This window comes from Lates calcarifer, linkage group LG7_2, assembly GCF_001640805.2.
Source record: "Lates calcarifer isolate ASB-BC8 linkage group LG7_2, TLL_Latcal_v3, whole genome shotgun sequence".
In the NCBI taxonomy this organism is placed as follows: Eukaryota; Metazoa; Chordata; class Actinopteri; family Centropomidae; genus Lates; species Lates calcarifer.
In genome coordinates this window covers 464,337-479,681 of record NC_066854.1, presented here as the reverse complement: position 1 = coordinate 479,681, position 15,345 = coordinate 464,337, and the positions used below count along the sequence as shown (strand labels likewise).

General features: G+C 43.3%; 1 protein-coding gene across 1 annotated transcript; it reads left to right on the top strand.

The window, feature by feature from the left end:
• Positions 1-363: 363 nt before the first annotated feature.
• alkal2b (ALK and LTK ligand 2b) lies at positions 364-12,062 on the top strand. The gene is made up of 6 exons (XM_018661356.2): positions 364-3,423; positions 3,854-4,104; positions 6,650-6,703; positions 8,018-8,098; positions 9,321-9,400; positions 10,866-12,062. The coding sequence occupies exons 2-5, from the start codon at positions 3,864-3,866 to the stop codon at positions 9,383-9,385; spliced, it is 441 nt and encodes a 146-aa protein (XP_018516872.1). The 5' UTR covers positions 364-3,423; positions 3,854-3,863; the 3' UTR covers positions 9,386-9,400; positions 10,866-12,062.
• The last annotated feature ends 3,283 nt before the right edge of the window (positions 12,063-15,345 follow it).

The following is a 15,345-nucleotide window of genomic DNA, read 5'->3' as shown; positions in this document are numbered from 1 at the left end:
TGCTGACAGCAGGTGTGTGTGTGTGTGTGTGTGTGTGTGTGTGTGTGTGTGTGGAATGATAACACTAAGTGAACCTGGCAGAACGGAACGCTTTCACTGAGTGTGTGTTTAGTTTTTCTTACATCTCTCAACACAGTGAAACTGCAGCGCTGCTAACGTGACTGAGATGTTTTTATCTGGTTTATTCTGTTAGCAAACACACACTCTCTCTCTCTCTCTTTCTTCTTCATTTGATCTCAGTATTTTCCAAAGAGACAGTGAGAAGAAGAATGGCAACATCAGTCTGGTGCTGGCCAAAAATGAGCACACAAATCTTTTTTATTTAGATTTTCATGCACAAAGAATGTTGTACTTCAGGGACAAACTGTGTATAATGGGTTACATCTTTCCAGAAATGTTGTGTCTCCTTTGCAGAGATGCGGGACTCAAATAAAAGCAACGCTGGGAGCTCTAAGATCCAGGGGCTCTGGAGGAGGTTTCTTGAGTAAGCCACTGAGCCTCCTGACATTTCGGTGGTTCTCCAGCTTTCAGGATGCTCACTCTGGATATCCTAAAGGATCCAGGTGTTCTCATGAAGGCTCCAGGAATTCCAATATTGCTTCCAGGTTCTTGAGGCATTGAAGCTAGTTCTAGAGACTCTTAGGTTGCAGGATTCTTGAGGAGGTTGTCATTTATACGTCGTCAGTGATGTTAGGAGACTTTAGGGTCCAGATGTTCCAGAGACAAGAAGACTTGAAAAGGTGTCCAGAGGTGCGTTGAAAGTTCTAGTGTTTGAGGGCATTAAAAATGTTCTTGAGGACTTTTTGAGGTGATCTTGAGGGAGGATTCAGTGGTATTTGGAGATGTTCCATGTTCAAGGAGAACCCCTGGCTTGTGACTAGGTTCCTGGAGACCTTTTACAGGTTTCAGGGATCTTTAAGGAGTTTCTGAAGTCTCTTTCCTGAGAACATGTGAGAGCTCTATGAGGAAGGTCCAGAGGTCCCTCAGGAGGTTCCAGGGGCTGATGAGGTTAAAAACATTTAAAGTGTTCTTAAGGACATTTAATGGGCTCTTTGGGGAAGGTTCAAGAGGTTCTTGGAGACGTTCCAAAGCAGGGCATGTAGTAAATGTTACAGTACTGTGGTACAGGTCTGGATATGTACAAAGTGGAGTTAATGGCCGTGAGAAAACTTTGTCGGCACTGCAGTGACCTGCATAAATAAACAGCCTCCACTCTGAGATACAGGACGTCATTCCTCTGCAAACCTCCCCTTAAACCCTGAATAAATACAGGTTTAAAAAACATGAATGTTCAGTCGCACACACACACACACACGTATACACACATATATATATCCTGTATATACAATTACACATACATACGACCCGGCGGTGTCCCCGCATACAGTCCTGATAAACTGATTTCTGGTAAATCTCTGCTAAATGTTCAAATGTGTTTACATATACAGTCCAACACACACACACACTCAAAGAGCAGCTGAGTGATTTGATATCTGATAGAGCAGATGAACAAATAAGGGTGGAACTCTGAGTGCAGACCGCCATTCACATCAACAGGAAGAAATATGTGTGTGTTTAATTCTGAACTTTTGACAGTTTGGCTGCTTCCCAATCCTCATTAATCTGTTGTTTTCCAGTCTTCAGTTATTGCTGTTGTAGTTATCTCAAGGAAGTTTTAATCGAAAAGCAACTGGACTTAGTTGTAGTCTAGGAAGACGTTTCACCTCTCATCCAAGAGGATCTTTAAAAAAATCCCCTGAACTTGTGAAAACCCTAAAATCCACAAAGAAGGCCCTGAAGCCTTCCCCAGGAACTCAAGAAACATCTTGTCCAACTTCCAGAATATTTATTATGACCACAGGAACTCCCCCAGGGATTTTTGGAGCTTCTTCTGGAGACTTTTCAAAACTCAACTCCAGAAAACCTTTTCAGGAACCTCTAGGAATCCATCAAGCTTTCCTGGGACCTTAAAGACTCCTAGAACATCCTCAAAGACCACTTAAAAGGCCATATAGAAGTCCTGAAACTCTAAAAACTCAGAGCCTCTAAAACCTGCTCTTATTCTTTATAACCACTGCAACCTCCCCAAAGTCCTTCCTGTAGAGTCCCTGAAATCTTCAAATCTGGAACTTCCTCTAGGATCTCTCCTGACTTTCATAGAACCCACTTAATAATCCATCTTGTCAGACCTCCAAAACTTTCTGTATGAGCACTGGGTCCACCTCTAAAACCTCAAGGACCTCTAAAATCCTTTAATGACATCTGAAATCCTGAGTGTCTCCTCTCAGTCCCCAAAGACTCATTGGACCTCCTTAAACACCCTTTCAGACCCCTGAATCCTCCTGAAGAGCCCCCGAAACCCTCCAAATAACTAGAACCACTGGAACCTCCTCAAAAATACATCTTGTCAAGGAAATATCCTGGCTTCTCTAAATCCTGCATAGCGAACCTTAAAACCTCCTTGGGAACCCAAGTCTCTAAAGGTCGACATGAGGACTTGTTGAAATATCCTCATCCTTAAACCTAGAAAGTGTCCACACTCTGTAGTCTCTTCAAAAACCCCTGGAACTTCATCATAAAAACCTGGGCTGAGGAAACTCTCTGGTCCCTGATGGGAGGAGGACAGAGAGGAGGAGGAGGACTGGAGGACAGAGAGGAGGAGGAGGAGGAGGTAAAAGGCGTTTTTCTCTCCATCCACTAAGAGGGAGTGGTGCACCGCTGAAAGCAACAGGCTTCAACCCTGATCCGTCAAACTCTGTCTATTAGTGTCTGTGAGCGCGTGCGCGTCAGCTGTCCGCGTGCACAAACACGCACGCACCTCCCTCCTCCTCCTCCTCCTCCTCCTCCTCCCGTATTTCCGTAATCTGGCAGAGTGGAGAGATGAAGAGCCGGAGGATTACTTCTACAGAGGGAAGAGGAGGAGAAAGCGCGCGCGGAGCAGTCAGTCCTGATCAATAGAGACCAGTAGAGTAGAGTAGAGTCAGTCAGACTGACCCGGAGCTGCAGGTCGTCTCGCGCTAAACACAGTTTTTATTGGACTCGATATTTATCCCGGGACAGGACCTGACTGGAAGTCTTCTCTTCGGTCCGCAGAGCAGCAGCAGCTGCTGGAAGGACCGGCTGATGATGATGAGGAGGATGATGATGAAGGCGCTCCCCCCGCTCCGCGCGCTCCACCAGCGACCCGAGCCGGTCTAAGATGCCACCGGGCCCCGGCGCTCGGCACGCGGCTCCGATCGAGAGTAACCCGGGATAATTAAACAGAAAAAAACAGAACAAGAAGCAGCAGCGACACAAACACCGCGGGGAGTCATCCCGACCGGGACGAGCCGGGAGGGAGAACCCGGGATCAGCGAGCGGTGCCCGGGGAGCGGAGGCGCACAGAGGCGCGTGAAGAGCCGCAGAGAGAGGAGCGGCACAGAGGTAACTCCACCTGTTACTGACTCACACACACACACAGAGAGAGAGAGAGAGAGAGAGAGAGAGAGAGAGACTTAAAGCAAGCAGAAGTTTCTCTGATGGAGCAGAAGGCTCCATCTTAATCCAAATGATTCAGATTCTACACTTTAAATCAACTTTTTTATCGTTTAGAAATCGTCTAAAAGTGAGAGCAGCGGAGTAAAGGTTCCTTATTATCAGATCAGAATCTCACCAACAGTTCTCCTGGAAAGACTCAATGAACAGTGTCAGTCTTTTCACTGTTCCACTTTAAACCAGCAGTAAAGACTTGATTTGATCTGAGTTTGCTTCAGAAACTGGTTCAATGAAAACAGGTGAGGGAACAACCTGAGCACGTGGTCCATTGAGTCCTGTCCTGCAGCTTTCAGTCACATCACACTGTCTTCCTCCTCAGCTCCGCAGTGATGCTGCTCCCGCGGCTCCCGGTCCTCTCCGCGCTCCTCGTGCTGCTCCTGGCCGCGGGACGCTGCGCCGCGGCGGCTCTGCTCAGGGGCCCCGGCACGCGGGCGGACGGACGCCTGGACGGCCGCGGAGCGCTGGAGCTGGTCGGCCGGCACCAGAGGGCGAGGCCGGAGACGGCGGCGGGTCTGACCGGGCACGGAGTCCGAACCCCGGAGAGAGCGAGCAGGTCACACCACGGACTGGGTCAGTAGCGGTTATTAAGAGCACAGCTGTTTGAGCAGAGAGCTGCTCTCTGATCAGCTGAACCAGCTCCGTTGATCTCAGTGTGTTTACATACAAACATCAGGCAGGAATCAGTGGAATCTACTCGGTTCTGAAAGATTCTGGGTCTGATGCTCTCATGGTTTCAGGGACAAAGCTCTCTGGTGTCAGTGAAATATTGAGTTTGATTCTTTAGTAACTGAAATTAAATAAAACATAAAACAATAAAACAGAGATTAACACCAGAACTGATTCCTGCCAGACTCCATAGAGAAAAACAGGGATTTAACCAGGAGCTGCTGGAATACCACTGCCTCCATCTGTTAGTGTGTGTGTGTTACTGTGTGGTACTTTTACTTCAGTAAAGTATCTGATTACTTCTTCCACCACTGAAAGTCTCACAGTAACACAGACACACTAACAGATGGAGGCAGTGGTATTCCAGCAGCTCCTGGTTAAATCCCTGTTTTTCTCTATGGAGTCTGGTAGAGATATATAGAGATGTTTCTGGTTAAACTAAAAGGATCTTTGGGTAAATGTAGCAGAATAAAAAGTACAATGAAATGTAGTTAACTAAATGTAGTCAGTTACTCTCCACCACTGATAACATGTGTTTCAGTTCCAGCTTGAACTGGAGCTGTTTCACTGTTTTACTTTGAGTAAATGACCCAACAGTTCTATAAAAAGCTAACACAAACACTGAGTCCAAACTGGGTCAGGTTTTGGTGTAGAAAACAGAGAAATGCCTCAGAAATGATGCAACGATCTGTGACTCTCGGCCTGTTTCTGGACCCTCACTTGAGAACTTTGTGTTGTTTGGATCAGAGAGATGAGCTCCACTTTAACTCATCAGTGCATTTACAGTCGGGTCCATTAGCGCTGATGGCTGATGCCAAACAGTCCAGAGACGTCTGTTTTTAAATCCAGATATTCAGGGTTAGAAGACGTCTACAGACCAGACTGTAGAGTACCACCATCTGAGTGTGGGGAAGTCACAGAGGACATGACTTTATGTTGAAGTGCTTGTCCTCCACTGTTCCTCTGGTACAGATGTGAGTGTTTGGTGATCGATGGCGAGGCCTGTCAATAGATGTGATCTGGTCGCTGTCCGTGGTGCTGAAGCTGAGACCACCAGGGCAGTGGGAGCTGTCCCAGGTCCTGATCTGAGCTGTCACACATTCTGTGGCTTGTTCATGTTTTATTTTTCCTCTAAATGGAGAGATTTAAGACTTTGTTAAACCCAGGGGGAGGTGTTGTTCCAGAACCTCGATTTCCCAGTTTTTATTGAATTTTAATTCACTGAGGTGCAAAGAAAAGCTTTAAACACGTCTCTGAAGTCTTATTTTGACAGTATTTGACTGCAGGAAGTAGAACTGGATATTTCCATATCAACAGAAACAACAGGAACGTGTTCTGTCTGTAATTACATTTATCTTTACTTGTAGAGACTTATTCCTGGTCGTGTTCAGACTCTCACAGCTCCTGGTCAAAGACAGATCCTGGTCCTGGTCACCAAATATTCTTTTCTAGACTCTTTATTCTCTTTGCTATTTGTCATGAAGTCTTTGATGAATCAGTGGCTGTGTCGTCTGTAACCAGGCACAGTTCAGATGAGTGTTAGAGGAGAGAAGCTTCAGTGTTGATTCAGCTGAAACCTCACAGCTCTTTGACCTTCTCCCTCGGCCCAGTGAAGGAACCTCTTGCTGTGTTTGAAACAACGACGCTGTTGTAGGGACGAGTTGTTCCAGCAGCAGCAGCCTCAGGTGGATCTGAGTCTTCCTCCTTCGTCACAAGTTTCCCCTTCAGGAGCATCTACATACATTTCATTCTCCATATAAGGTTTTTCCAATCCGACCAGCCATCAGTGTTTCTCTGACGCAGACGCAGCAAATCAACGGCGCCCATACAGTCACCATGAAGGACAAACACTCCATCATTCACAGAGTCGTAGAAACAGGCTGTGAGACTGTATTGTGTATGAACTGCTGCAGAGGAGGAGACATGATGTAAAGATATTGTGCTTCAGGCCCATACAGATGTTCAAAAAACAAGAGTCAGTTCTTCTTCTCATTCTTGGAGTCATAACTCAAATCTGAACTCACTGACGTAAAACTTATATTTTTAGATTCAGCACAACTTAAACCTCCAGAGGACATCATTATCTCTGATGTCCACTGTGAATGAACATCCTTTAATCTGCTAAGAAGTCAGAGACTTCAGATGCTCTTTTTTTCTGCAGAACTTCATTCAGAATCTGCCTGTTTTTAACTTTCCCTCAGTATCACAGTGATCCAGTGAGAGTTGTCTGAAAATGAGTGAATACACTGCAAACAGGAGGCGAGCACACATAACTCTGCAACTTTAAAACATTAAAATAGGAATCTGTAAAGTAACAGAAGCTGTCAGATAAATGTAGCGCAGTGTAAAGTACAATATATGTACCTGGTATGTACAGATACCAGGTGGAGATGTGCTGTAAAAAAACAACTTTAAAATGATCATAGTTTGTTTTTTGTCTGTATTTCAGAGGGTCATCCCAGAGATCCACGACACAAGGATAAGTTCATCAGACACCTGACAGGTATGAACATCAAGCATCTACTTTACAGTCAACCTCACAGTAAAACTAAAAGTGTTCAGGGTGAAGCTGAAGCTCAGTTTTATTCAACGTTGTTTTCACAAGGACTACGTTTAGTAATGGCTCCGAGGAGATGGTTGGGGTCACGTCCAGAGTCCTGTCTGTGGTTGGGGTGTGGTCAGGGAGGGATGGCGTTGTGGTTTAATGCAGAAAAAGTCACACTCACCCCATTTATGTCAGAAGATGACGGGCTGCTTGACATTCAAAACCACAGAGGTCATTGAACGCCTATCAGACGACCCTGCAGGATGCAAAACAAATAAAAAGTGCAGAATAGCCCTTTACTTGGAAACGTTGGAAAACTTTAGATTCAGTTTAACTTCCTGAGGACATTGTTATCTCTGACGTCTGCTGTGAATAAACGTCCTTAAATATCATTTAAAAAAAGATGTTTTAATGCAGAACTTCATTCAGAATCCTCCTGTTTTTAAGTTTCCTTCAGTATCACACTGATCCACTGAGAGCTGTCTGAACATCTGTGGCTACAGCAACACCAGGAGCTGATCACAGAGAGTTCAGCATATACAAATCTGAGACACCTGTGAACCAGAGGAAATGAAAAACCAACAGAAGCAGCCCTGAGGAGATCAGAGCTTTAAAGCACTTCTACCTTCAGAAAGAAAACCAGAGAAGTGTGTTAGAATAAAACAGAGTGGCGGTTGTTTCGAGAACCAGCTTGACTTCTCTGACGGACCATGTGCTACAGGATGAGAGCTGATCCCTGTAGCGGAGTTTGAATGAATATTATTTTATTCTCTCTCTGCAACTCTCTGGGCTTCAACATGGATCCTGCTCACTGCTGCTTAGTCGACAGGATACAGTGTCCATGTGATCCTGACTGAACCTCCAGAGACTGATCCAGTAGAAATAATGACGACTGACTGTCAGGTTCGAACCCTCTGAAGATCTGGAGATCTCTCCGTTGTCGGACTACCTGGACAAATCCTGGCGGGCCAGAGGGCGGCCATTTCTTTCCTTCCTCCTCCAACGAGTTACTCTGGTTGTTCCATCGGCTGCCATCTTGTTCCTCTACCTGGGAGAAGCTACCAGGAGAAACAAAACCTCTGTCCTCTTCGTGTCGTGGTTGATCAGTGGCAGACAAACTTTTTTTGTGCCGTAAATCAAACCCAACATTTTCTCTATAATAAGTTCCACATTGCTTAAAGAATGTCCAAGAAATTAACATTTTTTTAGGTTTGTGTCACAGCTTCTGTCCAATCAGAGTCGAGTATTCAGAGAGTTTGATTCTGTCCTCAGGTCCTCTTTACTTCAACCCAAAGTGCAGAAAACATTTCAACAGACTGTACCACAACACCAGGGACTGCACCGTACCTGCCTGTGAGTACACACACACACACACACACACACTCACGCACAAAGTGAAATCAGGTCAGTTATTTCACTGGTTGTCGGTTCGATTCCCCTCAGTGTTACTGTGTCGTGTTGCTGCAGGACTTTGTTTGAGATCCAACACAGGATAAGACTTGTTTTAACACACACACGCACACACAGACAGACACACATGCAGACAGACAGACACACTCGACACACACACAGATTTTTGTTCACAACCACACACTCTTTCCAAGATAAACACTGAGCTATATGCATGATTTAAGATCATAAGAGCTGCTGCTGTTCTGACACGATAACACTGATAACACTGTGTGTGTGTGTGTGTGTGTGTGTGTGTGTGTTGTGGCCTGTTCATGCAGGTTTTTTTCAGTTAACATCATGAAGGTAAAAGTTACAGGAGCTGTTGAGGTTCAAACCTGTTTGTGTTGTAGCAGCAGGCAGAATAAATGGCAGCATTTACTTTGGTACTTTTACTGGAGACTTTATTCTTTTACTTCACTGAAGCTGAAATGTGTTCACACAGTAACACAGTAAAAAGCTCTGTCTCTGTAGGAATCCTAGCATCATGTTTCAGACACTGATAATAACGATCTGAGCTTTAAAATTCTAAACTCCAAAGATTTTTGTTCCCATCAATCATTTACCCCCAAAAACATGAGAACATTAAGGCTCAGGTTCAGAAACACCACAGGGATCCTTTAAGGGAGGCGCATCATTACAGGAATTAGTCATGTAACGTCCCACAGAAAAAATTAAAACCATGTAAAACAACTTACATCAATATCCTAATTATACTGAAAACTTACAAACGTGTTATTTACGGTGAAGTATGCAGTATTTAATCATCTAAATGTAATGTTTCAATCATTAATTGCTGCATTGCATTGAAATAATTGCTGGATCAGAGCCATCATTGCTGTTATTAGTTCCACCGTGCTTTTCCTGCTACAACAAGTCAGGCGTGACTATTTTGGGTGGTTTCCAAAGGGCATGACAGAAAAACAGTGTTTGGGAGCCTCTAATTTAATGTTATGAACAGCCTCTCCACAACATTTATTAAAAAACTAACAAAAAAGGCTCGAGTCTAACAGTGCTAAGCTAGGCTAAACACAACCTGAACCTCGTGACACTCAGCTGTAGAACGTTTTTGACAATTTCAACATATTTTTAACCACAGATAAACTGTTGTTTTTATCCTCTGCAGATTATAAAAGATGTGCTCGTCTGCTGACTCAACTGGCCAACAGCCCTCGCTGTGCAGAGAGATAAACAGACTGAGAGACGGTAAGACTGTTTGAACTCATCTTAAACATGTACTGTCTGAAAAATCTTATCCCTGAACCAGCACAGAAAACACAGCAGTGACTGAAAGTGCGGCGGTCAGAGGTCAGAACAAATATTAATGATGAAAAACAGAATTCAGGGGCTGAAAAACAAAAGTCCAGAGAACAGGAACTTCATCAGCTTCAGGCCTCAAAGTCTGATGATAAAAACATATTGAGTGTAACAGTTACAGGCTGTTTTTCCTTCCTTAAAGGGGTTCTTTGATTTTTAAAAAGTTAGAATTGTTTTCTTCTGCGTTTGTCCCATGTTTCAAGTCACACTGCAGAGAACCGACCCAGAGTTTGTTCCGGACACGTAGCACTAACATCACTATCTGACATCACCCAGAGAGGAGGGCAGCGCTGCCGGCGAGCAGCCGCTTCAACAGACACCACAGAAGAAGAGTGTAAACAACTACAACACAATGTGACTATTGTTGAGTCCAAATGTTTTTTATCTGGACTCAAAGACGAGTGGAGTTTAGACAGTTTGCTACACTGAGTCTGCACAGACTGAAGGACCTGAGAACCTGAGTATGAACCTGTAAACATCTTCTTCAGGTTCAGAACCTAAAGCAGGAGGAACCTGCAAGAACCTAGAGTCTGTTGGACCAAGAAGACATAGGGTCCGTCAAACCTGTAAGGGTCTGTAGATACTGCAGAACCTGATCAACATCACCCACCTTAGAGCCTGCAGAACTTTCTTCAGACTTTTCTTCAAAACTGTAAATCAGAGACTTTGCAGAGGCTATAAAACTGCAGAGAGCTCAGTTAAACCTTTAGAACATGGGTTTACGATTACAAGTCTACAACCAGTAGAACCAAGAGAGCCTGAATCTTTGGAACTTGTAGATGCTGTAATATTTAGAAGCTGTAGTTTCACACAGAGATGATAAAACTACAGTTTATAAAACCCACAGAACCTGAAGTCTGTAAAACCTGTAGAAGAGTCTACAGAGCCTGTAAGTCGTGGAGTCTGTCGATCTTGTAGAACACATGGGACTTGTAGAGTCTGGATTCTGTAGAACCGGTAAATCTGTAATTTGTAGTTTTATAGAGCCTGTACAACCTGATATCTCTTTAAAACCGTAATCAACAGAACCCACAGAACCTGTAGCCAGTGGACTTTAACACCTGTAGATACTGGAATCTGTAAAACCTGTAGAGCCCATAAAGTCTGTAGAGTGCAGTTGCATTATGGGAAATGTAGTACCGATGCTTGGCTCATAGTAGGGACTAAAATCTGGATATTTCGACCTCAATTTCTTTTTTTGTTCTTTCTTCTGAGAGGGAAGCTTTCAGAGCGTCAAACGCTCCTCTACAGCCTGAAAATGTTCACTTCAACCTTCTGAAGGACGACACAGCTCAATAGTTTAGTTTAGATAAAGGTTTTCACCGTCTCTTCTCTCTCAATGTCTTGTTTACAGCCTCCAGGTGGACAGTGTTGCCATGACAACAAGGAGGACGGGGCATCCTAACGAGCGGCAAAAGTTTTCCAGCCAATAGAAACTCCTCTGACGATCCACCAACAGCCATCAGAGCACACTGTTTGAATCATTTCGTTCCATTCAGTTTGAAGATTTGTTTTTACTGAACCTAGACGACTGCTTTCCCTAAATGCACCTCATTACGTACATCAGTAAGCTCTCGTATCACCACTCAAAACACCACAACATTCAGCTCCGGTTCTGATGTGTTCAGGTCAGTTCAGTACAAAACTAGGCCGATAAAAGTGCAGGTTTAAGGTCAATAGATTTGTGGTGAACTTGTGATCAAACAGTTTCTTATATGGACGTCCAGCAGCTACAGATCAACATGATGATTCATGTGGAGTACTCCCAGTGCTCCCTCTCTTTAGCTCTGTGTTTGGTCTCCACCACCTCCTGATGGAGTTCTGATTATAGCTGCTTTAAGTTATACTCCTCACTGCTCTCATCACTCTCTACCTGACTCTATTCTACTCTAATGTCCTCTACGACTCATCAACATCATCTTTACTGTGCCTCTAAATCCAGTCTACACAACCACACTCACCTCAGCTGTGTTCTGCTGTATTCTACTGGACTCTACTCTGCAGAGCTCCACACTGGCAGGAAACTAATCTTCAGCCTTTCACGTTTAGACTGAGAAAAAAAGGATTTCTATTTTTCTGAAGTGAACGTTCCTCTGGGTGATTATTCTGATGGAGCTGCTTCAGTTGAAAATCAAGGCTGGTCTCAACAGAAGATTATTTTTTGCCCTCAAAAACTTTTACCTGGGATGAATGTCTTCTTCCTGCTCCTGCAGGACATCAGTGTTTTGTGTTATTTTGGACGATGGACGCCTGAATAATGTTTAACCTTCCGTTTGAAGCTATAGAGGATCTAAATGGACAAATCCTCTGATTGGACCACAGCTACATGACAGTACTTTGTTGCCTTTGGTTCTGTCATTCTGTGACAGGAACTTCTGAGATGCTGAATGTGTTTTATGGTACATGCTGCATAATTATGATAATAATAATAATATTCCAGTGTATTTATATTGTTGAAGCTGCCATCACGTGTGCAGAACAGAGCTACCTGCAGCCCTGTGTGCAATATGTACATACTGAAAGAGGAATAAAAACACACGTTTGATATATATTTTTTCCAAACTAAGACTTTTTATTTTGCTGTTTTTTCTCTCAGTTAAATATCTGAGTGGCAATTATACTCATGTAACCTGGAAAGCCTGGAATTCCCTTAAGTCCTGGAAATCTGAGAATAAATGAGTTGTTCTGGAGAAAATTCTTTCAAAGGACAATTTAAAGATCTTAAAAGATTTTAAGAGATTTCTATTGTCAACACTGTGCTCGCTTGCAACATTAATGTCTGATACTTTAAAAAAAGTCTGATAGGTGAAGAAACACTCATGATCACTCATTTAAATGGAGCATGTTTTTTGAAAATCAGTGAATGATAATTTGTAAGATTTGTAAGATTTAAACACTGTGTATTAGCCATTGACCAAAACACTGATAAAACATTAGGTAACTGGACTGCATATGTGTATCTTTGTCCTTTGTTTTTACTCTTTTCACTTCAGTTATTTTCCTTTGCAGTCCCTGATTTTGATGAGTCCTGTAACATTAACCTCATTGTTTTATTATATCTTTATGGGTTGATGCATGGACCTCCATCATCATCAGAGCAGAGCTGCAGCCACAGGCAGCTGACTGGTGAGTGCTGGCTGTTGGGTGGTGGCTCTGAACCTCATCCTCCATCTTGTCATTGTCACGTCCATTTACACTGATAAATCCAAATTCTTTACATGACTTTACACTTTCAGATTTCATGCAGGGGAAAGGCCACTCTTTTCCATGGTGTTTGGGTTAAAGTGGTTACCACTTGGTTAGGGTCAGAGAAAGATCATGGTTTGTCACTGTACACATTCTGAACGTGTAAAGTCGTGTTGTTTGGAGACAGATTGAAGATAATGGGCTGCAGATGTGGTGGTTTCTTTACTCTGTCACTGGGCTGAGACTGATTTCTGTTTCCTGATTTCTTCTTTGTTTTCTGACACTGCTTCCTAATCCAATTTGTTGGACATAAACACCTGTGTTCATTCGCTGACATTCAGCCTGGAGAGGTTTCCAGCTTTAGGCAGCTTAAATTCTTGGTGAATGGCAGAAGCAGGAAGTGGTTATGGTTGATAAAAATGACACTGACAGTTGGTCATGACTCAAACTCCAAACTTCTGCATGAAACCTGAACTTACAACACGTCCGTCCACACCCTTAATCTTTGCAGTGGCGCTGGATATAAATCATGAGCCACAGAATCGTCCAACATTACAGTAATTCTCAGAGGTTCCTCTCAAATGTTTCAGTTTGAATGAACCCTGAATTCACAGCTAAGGAGTCCTCGCTTTGTACATGAGATGTTTTCTGCCATCTTGTTGGTTTGATGGAAACCAGAGACCAGCTGAAGGCCTGGATGTGATCAGAGACGGGAGCTGATGGTGCCAGTGTTTGTCAGCTGCTGTTGGAGGAGCTGTTTGTCTCTGACAGGGTGGACCACATAGCTGCTCTGTTGACTTTGGCTGCGGCTGCACAGTTTCATGTTTAAAGTGAATATTTCCTCTCTGCTGCAGAGAAAAGAAGCTTGTCACGGAGCCGATCTGATTAACCTCTTCAACCTCCTTAAACCAGCACAACCTTACTGTCAGCTTGTGTGGACTCAGGTCAGCCTGAATTTTGATGAATCTGTTCAAATGCTGTCCCCAGTACTTCAGTTATACATTATAGAAAACATCTTAAAGCAGTTTTAAAGTGAAAATTAAGAGTCATAAATGTGTTTACATTTCTATGATTTGTGTAACCCCTGCAGTACAAATAGCTGCAACATAATTACCCAGCATTTCTGTAACTAGGTAATGATCTGTCTGCCTGTCTGTCTTTGGCTTGATGTGCTCAAAATATCGCTTACAGTCATTTTAATAGTAATTAGGCAAGTTTGCAGTCGGACCAGCTCTGCCACAGCTTTGGCAACTACTTAGATTCATCATATTACACAGTCATTTTCAGCTCAGTTGTCTCTGTTGAAGTGAACAGATTTGGTTGCTCTGGTGTGTTTGACAGTTTTGTTTGGTGGAAAAGTTGATCGACCTACACCACCTGAAAAGGAGGGTCAGGTTGCTCAGGTCTGAATCAGTGGATTAATCTGTTCACTTGTATTTTCCCACTGGTTCAGTTTCGGATCACTTTCCTGATTCGCTCCGGAATTCATGACTGGACCGAGACCACTTCTTCTAAAAGTTTGGTTCGATCAGAACAAACTCTGGTGCATTTGTCTGTTTTGACCAGTTTGTTTGTGCTGCTGTGAGAGCTGTCAGTCAAACTGTGCTGTGGACTTAACAACCAGGCCCAGACCGCTTGAAAACAGGGTCTCGATCTGCAGTTTGTTTGTGGTCTCAAAACCAAACCAACCAACCACAGGATTTTGTGAGAGTAGGTCTGTGATTTTAGAGTTGATTTAAAAGATAAACTACTAATAAATCCCTTTACTGATGGTGAAGTGCAGTCATTTTGTAGAATATATGCAGCATTCAACATTTAAAAGAAGTAGTCTTTAGCAGATTTTTTATGAGGAAAGGAAAAGAGAAATGAGGCCTGGAGGACACACTGTGTTTTGGTTGGTAATACTGACTAAACAGACTGTTTGTTTATCAGAAAACTCCACAGGGCAGCTTTCATATCACAGTACAAGACTCTTCTGTATGGCCCTGTTTCCTCCTGGTCGTCAGTGTCACCACACGAGGTCCAGTTGTCATCACTGACTTGTTATTTTTGCATCAGCTCTTTGTAAAAAATAAATAGACACGTTTGTTTTTCCCCTTCACGTCCACGCAGCAATGCAAAACTGTCCAATCAGTGAGTCACCTGTCAGCCCATGTGACTTCGTGTTTACACCTGTTCACTACAGGACCTTTTGAAGCAGCTGCAGTCCATCAGAGATGCTGTAAATCCTAATTTTACCTTGTTTTTTACAGAAGCTAAGAGCAGCCATTGTTGCAATTATTCTTTAATCCTGGACAACAGGATACTAGAGATAACATGGTGGTTTCCCTTCCATTTAGCGGGTTAATTGTCTAGTTAAGTAGATGTGTTTCCTGTTGTTCAGTTCAATTCAAGACACTTTATTTGTCCCTCAAGGACAAAGCAACAAAAGCACATGTAGACAAAAAGAGAAGGTCTAAAGAGCGTGATTTCATCCTCCTAAAATAAGGAGATACTTCACTTGTAATTTCAAAATGTCATGAAAATTTATATATTTTGAAGACATGGCCGCTCTCGACCTCTGTAAATTTTTACGCCCTGAGTTGTTTTCATATTCTTGCTTCGTCCCATGATCTTCAGACATGAAAATATCGATACAACTGCAGCAC